The 12,863-nt window shown below is 44.3% G+C and overlaps 1 protein-coding gene across 2 annotated transcripts in view; it reads left to right on the top strand.

Moving 5' to 3' along the window:
* Positions 1 to 11,830, top strand: part of ANKAR (ankyrin and armadillo repeat containing) — a 468,018-nt gene extending 456,188 nt beyond the window's left edge. Inside the window, exons 22-24 of one of the 2 annotated variants that reach the window (XM_075829926.1) lie at positions 5,893 to 6,089; positions 8,614 to 8,669; positions 11,556 to 11,830. In XM_075829926.1, the coding sequence (XP_075686041.1) occupies positions 5,893 to 6,089; positions 8,614 to 8,669; positions 11,556 to 11,719 (417 nt within the window). In that variant the 3' untranslated portion in view covers positions 11,720 to 11,830. The remainder of the gene's footprint in view (positions 1 to 5,892; positions 6,090 to 8,613; positions 8,670 to 11,555) is intronic. The other variant, XM_075829927.1, reaches the window with a different exon arrangement.
* The last annotated feature ends 1,033 nt before the right edge of the window (positions 11,831 to 12,863 follow it).

Genomic DNA, 12,863 nt, shown 5'->3' with positions numbered 1-12,863 from the left:
GTATTTTTTTAAGCTGGTTCACAAAAAAAAATAATTCCAAATTCTACTGAACCAACTGCCTATTTAGAGACCGGCAGCAGCTCCAGGAGCGACATCATAAGGGACACACTAGGCGGATATGCTGAGAAAAACTCCACAGCTTATCCCGGGAGCCGCAGGGAATTCTGCAAGCAAAACCGCACCAAGTAGTGGTGCAGGTTTCGTGAGGCGTGTCCGCTGCGGGAATCCTGCAGGGAAAAAAAAGTTTAGACTTCCCCCGGCCGTAGTCCTGGTGACGCATCTCTCTCTTCTGAACGTAGCCCCGCCTCCTGGGATGACGCTGTAGACCATGTGACCGCTGCAGCAGTCACATGGGATGAAACGTCATGACAGAAGGCTGAGCTGCGCTAAGACTAGAGGATCGCGTCACCAGGACTACGGCCGGGGCAAGTCTAAACTTTTTTATAAATTTAAAAAAGTGCCTTTTTATTTTTTCTCATGTGTGATTTTTGCGGCAGAACCGCAGCATTTCCACAACAGAGGAGCAGCGATTCCACAGAATACATTGACACGCTGCGGCTTAAAAAGCCAAAAGCTACACTGCAGGTCAATTTTTTTTGCAGAGTGTGGATGAGATTTGTTCATATCTCATCCACTCTGCTGCGACTGTGATACGCTGCGGATTTTCCACAATAAAATGTGTTGCATAAAATCTGCAGTGTTCATGCCTAGTGTGTTCCTACCCTAAGGCCGGATTCACACGAGCGCGTGCTATTTGCGCGCGCAAAAACATGGCGTTTTGCGCATGCAAAAGTTCCATAATAGCTCCGTGTGTCAGCTGCGTATGATGCGCGGCTGCGTGATTTTCGCGCCATCATTATGACACTCTGTTTGTAGCACGTGGTGCTTTTCTGTTTTCATTCATAGTTTATACTGCTGCGGAAGTGCTGGGCGTGATTTTCACCCACCCATTGACTTCAATGGGTGCGTGATGCGCGAACAATGCACAAATATAGGACATGTCGTGAGTTTTACGCAGCGGACACACGGACACACGCTGCGTGAAAATCACTGACAGTCTGCATGGCCCCATAGAGTAACATAGGTCCGTGTGAAAATCACGCGCGTTGCACGGACGTATTACACGTTCGTCTGAATAAGCCCTAACAATAAGGCCCAGTTCACAGAGTTTTTGGGCCTTGATATTGACTCGGACACTGCGTCAGAATCAGCACCAAAAAACTTCCAAAACCGCCTCCCATTGATTTAATCTGAAATCAATGGGAGCCAGTCGCGGAAAAAAGAAAAAGCAGCACGTCCTTTCTTGCCGCGGTTCTGCCTCTGACCTCCCATCGAAATCAATGGGAGGCAGAAAATGCATTTTTCCCTGCGTTTTTTGTCTGCTGTCATCAATCGCCGTGGGCAAAAAACGCGGCAAGATAGTGTGGGCAGGTCAATATCTGCCTCAAAATTCGGTGCGCGGTTCCAGGCGGTCGCGGGTGCCCATGCGCAGGAGTTTGCGGGTGCGCGCGATCGGTCGCACGGGCGGCGGTGTTTGACGGCCCCATGACGACCCCCATGCTACCCAGGGCCGCCATCAGGGGGGGTATTATGGGTGCTGATGTGAGAGGCCCGGCCAAACCTAATTGAAAGGGGGGCCCGCAGCTCACAACATTCTTTTGGTGAAAAAAACGGGCCCCATTGCAGGGGCCTGTTTTTTTTTCTACCAAAGGCAAGTCGCGGCAGTTTGCCGGGCCCCCCTTTCAATTAGGTTTGGCCGGGCCTCTCACATCAGTACCCCTAATACCCCCCCTGATGGCCGCCCTGGGTACCATGATATAGTGCTGGACGGAGTACCGTTAACAGGCGGTGCCACGGTAGGGGGGCCCAAAAAATTTAGCTGTAGGGGGCCCTGAAATTCCTGATGGCGGCCCTGTCTGTGACATTGCAAGCTAAGGCAGGGCCAACCATTTTTTATTTCTACATGTTGCACAGTTTTGTCAAGGAGGTGATCCAATGCTACATTAGAATCCCCACCTAAAAACACTTCACCAAGGAAATGAGGAAATCAGTCAGTGTGTTTTATGCAACTTTCTAAATAAATACTTTATGATTAAAAACTATTTTTACTTTTACAGCTGCTTTGTATTCTGTATACAGAGCAGCCGTATCTAGCGCTGAGACCTGAATCCGTCAAGTCAGTGGGACTGACGGGTTCAGTGTCAGCAGGTCCTGTGTCTCTGACATGCAGGATCCACCTGTTATCGATCACATCTAAGTTATGAACTGTTGACACACAGGACCCGCTGACACTGAACCCGTCAGTCCCATTGACCTGACGGACTCGGGTCTCAGCGCTAGATACGGCTGCTCTGTATACAGAATACAAAGCAGCTGTATCTCAAAAAGTAAAAATAGTTTAATAAGGCTCCGTTCACATGTGCGTCAGGGCTCCATTCAGGCGTTCCATCTGAGCTTTCCGTCAGAACGGAACCCTGACTGAATCAATACTGTAGTTGACTGCGCTTTTCATTCCGTCAAAACGACGGAACCCTTGCACAACGAAGACAAACGGAAACCATTGAAATCAACCTATGGTTTCCGTTTGTTTCAGTCAGGGCTCCGTTCTGACGGAAAGCTAAGATGGAATGCCAGAACGGAGCACTGACGCAGATGTGAACGAAGCCTTAAATGTAATTACAAAGTTACACCAAACAGACAGATTTTTATTTAAAAAAACAAACAATTTCAAAGGTGTACATAGTTTTTCACGTAATCTGAACAGGGTTTAAAAGGGCAACAAATGATAAATGTGTACTATGAAGGCACTGAATTCTGTGCCCATTTGACATTTATTAACACTTTACCATGGTGCCCATTTGCCACTTATTGCCCCTTTAGCGTCCTTCTGTTTGGTGGCCCCTTGATGTCCATTTGCCATTATTGCCCTTTTTTTAGAACCCCATCAGTTCCCCCATTCAAACAAAGGCCACTCAGTAACTTACCTGCTGGGCTTCTGGCAAATACTGCCTGCTGGAGTTGGAGCCGCCCTGGAGAAAAGGTTCCCTCGGTGTCCCCACCAGGCCTGGAAGCGCACAGGAAGCTCGGTGTCTCCTCCCTGTCTTGCGTCCTGAATGATGTCATCGCGCCTATCTCGTCATTCAGGACGCAGGACAGGGTGAGCGGATGAGCGGTGGCCAGGGAGCGGGGCAGCCAGTATTGAGGTCGGTGCAGTGAGTGAGTAGTACCAGACCCGCTGGCGCCCTGAGTAGTGGCCATGGCACGGGGTTATGCACACCCGGTGGCGCCCCCCTTATAGTGCGGCAGGCGTCGCCCTGTGCGAGCGCACTGGTCGCACGTACCTAAGGCCGGCGACGATTGAGATTCTCGATACCAAAACAATACTTTGCCAATAATAATGATAAAAAAAGTTCTTCCATTTTCTGATGTGAGCCACATGGTGTGATGAATTTTGAACCTCCATGTTCCACACATCAATAGTAATAAACCCCATCATGTTTCTCACAGTCAGAAATGGATAACATTGGGTTAATTACTAATAATGTGAGGCACATGGAGGTACTAAATTCATAACACCTCATGCCTCACATTAATAAATGAAAGAAAGCATATTTATTTTATTTGTTAACAGCATACAAATCATAAATGACGCTATAAATTTGTTGTGCAGGTTATTACAGTCTTGTCGATACCGAATATGTGTATATTTGAAGGAATTGAGACTTTAATCTTAGTGTTTATTGTAAAAGATGTTTGTGTATTTTTTTAAATTTTTTTTTTTTTTACTTTTTATTTTCAAACTTTAATGTACTGGCATATATCTATATACCAGTACATTAGCCCGTGTACTGATAGTGCACAGGCAATTGTTAGGACATACCTAAGCATGCCCTAATAACAGGAAATATGGTCAGACTGCCCTGGGGTCCTTCAATGGACCCTGGGCTGTCTGCCCATATATGGTATGTCCCTCAATCGCGTCACAGGGATTTCCCATTCTCATTTTCCCCTTGAATGCTGCGGTCAGCTTTGATCGTAGCATTCAAGGTTTCTCTGATCTCCGGCATTAGAGCGGGGCTGCGGCTGTGTAATCCTGACAACAAGTGCATGAGCATGTTGTGATGCGGCCGGCATTGCACTAATGAGCGGCGGCGCCAGCACTGAAGACAGAACATGGGGGTGTTTTGCAGTGTGCCCGCCATGTTCTCTATCTTCAGTGCCGGCGCTCATTAATGCAGCGCCAGCCGCATCACATCCTGCTGACCGCGCGTGGACATTTGTCAGGAGCGGGGCAATGGCTGTATTAGACAGCCACAGCCACAGCCCCACTCTGACAAAATAAATGTGTTACAATAGTAAGCTGTGGAGCCGCACAGCTTAGTATCGAAATACATGAATTAACGGTATTGAACTATTTGAGGGTGCACGGCATCGAAATAGTATAGATATTTTAATTCATCGTGCAACCCTAAAGCTAACCTGTTAACGCCAACTTATATGTACCCTAAAATGGTACAAAAAATACAACTTATCCCGCTAAAAAAAATAAAAAAATAAAGCTACGCCAATGAAAAAATATCAAATAAAAAAACTTTATGGCTGTCAGAATGCAAATAAGCAAAAACAAAAAATGATCATTGTGTCCCTAATGGCTGGATTCACACACAGTGTTTTGGTGCGTTTTTTTGCATCATTTTCTAGTTCAGATGTTACATTAAAGAGGCTTTGTCACCACATTATAAGTGCCCTATCTTGTACATGATGTGTTCGGCGCTGTAATGTAGGTTACAGCAGTGTTTTTTATTTAGAAAAACGATCATTTTTGACGAAGTTATGACCAATATTAGCTTTATGCTAATGAGTTTCTCAGTGGACAACTGGGCGTGTTTTACTTTTTGACCAAGTGGGCGTTGTGGAGAGAAGTGTATGACGCTGACCAATCAGTGTCATACACTTCTCCCCATTCATTTACACTGCAGATAGCGATATAGCTATATCGCTATGTGCAGACACATAAACACACTGTAACATTACTGCAGTGTCCTGATAATGAACATACATTACCTCCAGCCAGGATGTGATGTGTATTCAGATTTCGGTCACTTCTCTGTGAGCTACAGCATAGCAGGCGTAGTCTCGCGAGATTATGCTGTAAACTGTCATTTACAGCAAGATCTTGCTGTGCTGTGCTGTAAATCACAGAGACGTGCAGAGAAGTGGTCAGGATTCTGAATACACGTCCCGTCCTGGCTGGAGGTAGTGTATATTCGTTGTTAGGACACTGCAGTAACATTATAGTGTGTTTATGTGGCTGCACATAGCGATAGAGCTATATCGCTATCTGCAATGTAAATGAATGGAGAGAAGTGTATGACACTGATTGGTCACTGATTGTTCAGCGTCATACACTTCTCTCCACAACGCTCACTTGGTCAGAAAGTAAAACACGGCCAGTTGTCCATTTATAAATTCATTAGCATAAAGCTAATATAGGTCATAACTCCGTCAAAAATGATAGTTTTTCTAAATAAAAAACACTGCTGTAATCTACATCACAGCGCCAATCATATCATGTACAATATAGGGAACTTATAATCTGGTGAGAGAGCTTGTTTAAAGTCTGTATAAAGTATCAAATACACTACACAAATGTGTTTTAATTTGTTGCGGTTTTTAAGGCAGAAAAAAAAGCATGTACCAAATGACAACAAATGAAAAATGCCACTAAAAACGCCTTAAAATGTTTTAGAAATAAAATGTTATTAACGCTATCGTTTTTAGAAGCGTTTTTTGATGTAGTTTAAATTGCTAGAAAAATTGTGTGTGTAAAGGAGGCCTAAGGAACGTCTTCACAGATTGTAAATTCTCGAATAATTTCTGTTTCACTTACAGGTTCGTGTAGCCTGTGCCAATGCTTTGGGATATTTAACATTTAGTAGCCATGCATACCGCCATCTTTTATTGAAATGCAGGAACAAACCAGTATTGTATAACCTGCTCAAAAATAACCTCAGCAAAGATGCAAAGATCTCTACAGAGTTTACAGAGGAATTTAAAACACAGAGACAAATAGGATTGCCCTCACTCAGGTAAATGCATTTGTATTTGGCCACTTTCACACGGCATTATTTTGGTCAGTATTTTGCGTCAGTATTTGTGAGCCAAAACCAGGAGTAGTTACAAAACACGGAATAGGTGTAAATATTTCCATTATACTTTTTCTCTGTGTAAGTTCCACTCCTGGTTTTGTCTCACAAATACTGATACAAATTACTGACTAAATGTGGCCATGTACACATAAACAGAGTCTCTTCAAACACTGAATGATTTGGCCTCATTCACACGGCAGGGTTTCCCGGCCGGGTGCCGGCCGTTCATAAATCGGCCGGCACCCGGCTGCATTAGGAATGATAGACCCCTAATGGGGCTATTCACACGACCGATTTTTTGACGGCCGGGAAATCCGGCCGTCAAAAAATAGGACATGCTCTATCTTTGCCCGGGCACCCGGCCGCCCGGCTCCCATAGAAGTCTATGGGGCCGGGTATTACACGGCCATCACCGGAATGTGTTCCGAGTGATGGCCGGTTTCCCGGCGCTTGCGCTCTATCTCCTCCTCCTCACAGCGCAGAGTGCATGTGAGGAGGAGGAGTTGATGCCATTCTGACGAATGGCATCGCTGTACACTGTGTTGCAGGGCCGGGGTGTACAGCAGGTGGAGGGAGCGCTGCGCTGGCTCCCTTCCCCTGCTTGTTAAAAGCACCCTGGCTCGGCGACACCTTCGATGGCGCTGCTAGTAGCAGCAGCTGCTGCTGCTGCTACTACTGCAGCGACGCCACTATAGCAGAGCAGGGAGGTATCTCCCCGCTCTGCTATGTGCTAGCCGCACTTTAGCTCCTTAAAGGAGCGGAATCCCCGTGTTTTCGGGGATTCCGCTCCTGGACAGAGCGCTTGATGTCTCTGTCCATATCTGGGCAGTGACATCAGGGGAAACTCCTGAAGCGGAATCCCCGAACACATGGGGATTCCCCTTCAGGAGCTGCCGCTGATCTGCCCGGCCCGGCACGGATGCATAACTTTATGCAAACCGGCCGGGCAAAATGGCCGATTTTACCGGCCGACACTCGGGCTCGGGAACGACCCGGTTGTGTGAATCCCGCCTAATTCTTGATTTACAAAATCAGACTTTCTTCAGCTGCCCTTGTTATAAAAGAAGGTAGCAAGATGTTATCGCTAAAAGCACAGGTACACTGGAAGTGAAAATCTGTAGATTTCTTTGACAGAAGCCCATTATCTCAAGCCTTGAGTAGCACTGTCAGTGTCTCTGTGGAAATGTGCGTAAATATTCATTTCTCTTAGGAAATCCACAACTGCTGTTTAGTGCGAAAAAAATATGTGAATTTTTTAATATTATCTAAGGGTATGTTCACACGGGCATATGGCAGGCAGATTTTATGCCTTGTAATATGTCCAAAAAAAATGCCTAGAAACAACTCCCATAAACCAGGCATTTTTGTGGCAGATTTGTCAAACGCTTTTGTAGTGTTTCTTCAAAGCGTTTTTGGCAGAATCCTTAGGAAGTAGTGAAAATGTGCTCCAAAATGAATCAAGAAGTGACATGAAGAGGCAGATTTTAACATCGCATTTTTGGAAACAGCGGCGTAAAATTATGCCTCATATGCACTACCCAACTTTTACCGATTGAAAACAATGGGAAGCTGTTTCCAGGTGTTTTAAAGGCGTATTTCGGAGCATAAATTGCGACCATTTTAAGTTTTGAAATAGGCCTGAAAAAACTGTGTGAAAGTACCCCAAGGCCGGGTTCCCACTTAGCGTAAACACTGCAGAATTTCTGCAGCGAAATTTGGTGTGGAAAAAAACCGCAGTGTAAGCGTTAATAAATTGACCTGCAGTGCGGAATTTAATTCCACAGCATGTCAATTTATGCTGGATTTTAGTTGATTTTCCATTGCGGGTTTTCCTCATTAAATTCAAAGGGGATGCAAAACCCGTAACAGAAAGCCAAATGTTGAGACTTTTGCAGCGTATTCGCAATGATTACACCACAAAAATCGCAACTACAAAAAAAATTAAATCATACTTACCCAAAATGCCCTCCTTCTGCAGTCCGGCCTCCTGGGATGACGTTGCATCCAATGTGACCGCTACAGCCAATCACAGGCTGTAGTGGCGGTCACATGGGATGATACGTCATCTCAGGGGGCTGGCCAGGATGACATCAGATGGCCGGCCTCCTGGGATGACGTTACATCCCATGTGACTGCTGCTGAAGCCAATCAGAGGCTGCAGTGGTCACATGAGCTGCAGCATCATCCAAGGAGGCCAGACCGTACTGCACAGGAGGGACGCGTCACCATAACAACGGCTTATGTAAGTATGAGCGTTTTCTACATCTGCTTTCCGCAGCGGAAATTCCATCTGAAGAAGTACACCACAATGTGGTGTGTTTTTTTCGGATGGAATTTACTGCGGGTTCCCGGTCGGATACGCTGCGTGGATTTTACACAGCGTATCCGTCCCGTGGGAACCTGGCATTACAATTACAAACTTGCTGCATAGGTCGCTATTTGATCTGTCTTTTTTTTTTTACAGTTTAGCTGTAAATGGAGGACTACCAATCAATCCATTATCTTGGAATTTTAAGGAAGGTAAAAAAAATTATATTGCTTGATGGCGGAGTCTGTACTAAATGTTAAATGTGTAAATTGCTGAGTAGTTCATGCTTTTGCCTATTCATTTTACTACATACAATTGCTATGTCTAATATATATTGTTAAATTTGTGTTTATGTTGCATTTCAGGTTTTTTTTTCTTTATAAGACAAAGTACATTTTACTTAACAAATGTGACACACACCGCCTCTAAAGTCCTCTTCTTTGTCTCTATGGGGGCCCAAGGATATTGTTTGCAAAAAAAATAGTGTGAAATAATACTACTATCCTTATCTGGTACGTCTCTTTAAGTAGGGACCGAACACTCATTAATAATTTTTGTGTGTCATGGTGTCCAAAAACATGAATGTAGCAGGGCGAGGTACTTCATCCTGTATGAGGTGTCAGTCGATTGTTGAGAGACAGGGATTGGATCTGAAGGCAGAAGCAACGGTCAAAGGAGGGGCAGCATTAGGTTTATTCTTAGAACTTATTTACACGGCCTTATTCCGTACAGGACAGTATTCCTGCGGGGAGGCAGGGACACCTGGCATCATACTTAACTATAATGCTAGGAGCTCGGCTCCCTGAATTGTGTTTGGTCTGAGAACTGCGGTCGACTTTAGGTCCTTATATCATGGACTAAACACAGCCGTGTAAATTAGGCCTTATTCTATGGAAGACCCAGGAATAGTGGACTGTATTGCTGGTTTGGGTCTTTCGCAAGTGGCTTAAAAAACGTCTGAAAATCAGGAGCTGTTTTCCCTTGAAAATAGCTCCGTATTTTCAGAGGTTTTTGATTTTTCGTGTGAACATACCATTAGATGCATGGTCCCAGCTGTCAGAATCACACATAACAGGCTTAGACACCTGGTCTTAGCAGACAGAATCACACAGACTTAAAGGGCCCCAGCAGTACGTATCCCTGTACTTACCCCCAGATAAATTTGGTATTTATGGGGCACCAAGCAAAGTTATGTCTGGGAACTCTAATCAAAGACACCTGTAGAGAGTGCCCCACACAGTGTCCCCTGTATAGAGTCACCCCCCTGTAGATAGTGCCAGACTCTGCCCTGTAGATAGTGCCACATGCCCCCCTGTAGATAGTGCCACACCTGCCCGCCCTGTAGAAAGTGCCACACCCGCCCCCCCAGTAGAAAGTGCCTTAAAGGAACAGTGTCATCACAATTTTTTTTTTAATATGTTAAAGATGTTAGTGCTTTATTAAAAACGTTTATATTTATTTGTATGTTTGTGTTTTACTTTCTTATTTTTACACTTTTTTTTCCCTATGGGGGCTGCCATTTTTTTTTCCATTTCTGTATGTGTCGATTAACGACACATACAGACATGGAATACGGCAGCCACAGTCCCATAGGGACTGCGAACAGGTCCCGTCCCATCCACTTCTGTGTACGCCGTCTGTGTGGGAACTGCGCATGCGCCGCTCCCACACAGTCCAATTTGAAATGCGCGCCGTCCGGCGCCATTTTCCTGTGGACCGGAAGTCGCGGCCGGACAGTAAGATTACTACTTCCGGTCACGGCTTCCGGACTTGTGCACTTGGACCAGCGGCAGCAGACGGAGCGGACGGCAGGAGCAGGTAAGAGATTTCTATGTATGTTCGTGTTTGTGTGTGTTTACTACTGTATGTAAACCTACTACACTGTGTGTTAGCTCAAAAAATGTAGGAGGTTAGACCGTTCAAACCCCTCGTTTATCCCGGCACTAGCCAGGATAAAGGAGGGGGGGATTCTCAGAGCTCACTAGAGCGAGTGCTTTTTTCCCAATTTTGCAATGCTGCAATTTTGGGAATAGCTCCATCTAGTGACCAGCGATGGGAAATATTATAAATTAGAATCTAATTTATAATATTTCCTGACTCGTGAAAAAAATAAAAAATTTTTTAACAATGTTTAATCACCTACACACTAAATGTTTAATTAAAAAAAAAAAACATGTTTTGCTGGCAACACATTCCCTTTAATTAACAGCCCCCTTTCAAAAAAAAAAAAAAATGAATACTCACCTAGCTCCATTCTCATGATGAAGGGAGCAGCAGAGTCTCACAGCCTCCTCAGTCCTGGAACCTATGGAACGCCGAGATGGGACCCATGCGTAGGCCAGCGCAAAGCAGTGATGTCATCACGCCGGTCTGCACAGGGATCCTGTCCCTGCGTCTTATAGTCTTTAGGCCTAACACGGCCTGTAGCCTAGTGAATGGGGGAGCAGGGTCCTGATAGCTTCCTGCTCTGCCACTCCTGCAACTCCATTGGTGTCGGAGGTCTAACTCTAGCTACAGACAGGCCAAAGATGCTCTCAGTTCACTAGGTACAATGTTTTTTTTTAGATACAGGCAACGGGTTTCGGAGCCGAACCGGGTCTTTCCTCCTGATACTCCTGAGGAAGCAGCAGGTACATCTCCGAAACGCATTGCATGTATCTATTAAAGACATTTTGATTTACACAGAGTCTGCTTCCATACTATGCAACACTAGGAACCAACATTGCATCACGCTTAGAGGGAACAGTGCCAATCCAAGGATTAATTTTTGAGTTGTTTCACCTGCCCAAAGTGTTATTCTCACAATACCACTATCCTAACTTGTCTAGACAGATAGACCCTAGTGAAGAGTTGAAACATTGCATTTGGGCAAATAAAGATCCACCTTGTCTTGACCATAAAAATTGAAGTACTGTTCTGATTTTTCATTTGTTATAAAGTGGAGTTTTGATCAAGACTTCACGGCTTTTCATCCGCATGTGGTAGTGCTGTGCTCCTTTTTTATTAGAGACATATAATGGATTTGAAAACTAAATTGGATAGATAGAACACTTAAATATTTGTCAAAGACTAAATTGTGATTTACTATCTTTATTTAGAGTCAAAAGAGTTTCCAAACCGATTCAAATCTGTGGCTTCTCATCAGAAACCTAGGACAGCAGATCATTACAACCAAAGAAAAGTGGGCCTGTCTTTATCTGCTGATTTAGCTGTTGTAAGACCGAAGACTGCTAATCCAGGAAATACTAAGTTTTTCAAATAAATGCATACCATAAGCATGCTATGTGCATTCAGTATGATAAAGTGGTACAGTATGTTGTTTAAATTTGTTTTGCATATTTATGCTCATTATAAATAAAAGTTGGTCATTCAATTGGTATTTTTTGCATTTGCTAATGGACTATATGGCAATTTTAATATTATTTTTTTAATGATTTTACTTGATGTTTGTCAATATAGGCTGTGGGACATATGGTATGTGGAACATATGATTAGCTAGATATCAAAGAGGCAAAACTTATCAACTAAATGAATGCTAAACTCAAAAACATCTCCTAGATTTATATTATATTATATTTTTTTCTATACTTGTGCTGAGCCGAGTGACTGTTTCTCCCAGAGGTTATTCTCACCTCTTTTTCTTTCTGTCTTTCTTTCCTTTGATATTTATATCCTTTTTCTTTTTTCTTGACTGTTTTTTTCATTTCTTGAATATATTAGTTTACTTCCCTGGTTTGCACCGTACTGACTGTACTGAGCTGATGCCTGTGTCATTTGGATCTGGAACTCCTCTTTATTCCTTATTCTCCTAGATTTATATATATATTTTTTTTTATTTAAGTAGTTGTACGTTACATACATCATGTCATGATTTAGGGGTATGTGGACCCACTAGGCAGCTCCGCCGTAGTGGAGTGGCAGCTGGCTAAGTCACAGTCTATACAAAATCTATGCAAAGTTCTCAGCACATGGGTACCTGCGAGAGTCCAGACTGTAGCAGAGGCTTTGGCGCATATGGAACTTGACGTGGCAGATACCGCCAGAAGTGGCGGATGATACCAGTAGTGGCAGGTGACACCAGACATGGTATATGACACCAGGCGCGGCAGATGACACCAGACGTGGTGTATAACAGCAGTCATAGCAGATGACACAACACGACTCCAACACTAGAAAAGGCTCAGGAACAAACACATCACGGGACACAGGTAGCAGGGCACGGAAACATTGGGAACAGGATACAACTAAGGGGCCATTTGCAATACGAACATGGGTAGACAACAACAATGCTCAGGCAAGGAGTGGAAGGGCGGAGGCTTTTTTAAAGTCCAGGGTGATCAGGGGTAGATTAGGGAACTTTAACATGTGAGCTCGCTGGCCCTTTAAGGCCGGGACCATGCGCGCAC

This window comes from Rhinoderma darwinii, chromosome 6, assembly GCF_050947455.1.
Source record: "Rhinoderma darwinii isolate aRhiDar2 chromosome 6, aRhiDar2.hap1, whole genome shotgun sequence".
In the NCBI taxonomy this organism is placed as follows: domain Eukaryota; kingdom Metazoa; phylum Chordata; class Amphibia; order Anura; family Rhinodermatidae; genus Rhinoderma; species Rhinoderma darwinii.
This window is presented reverse-complemented; position numbering and strand designations above follow the sequence as displayed.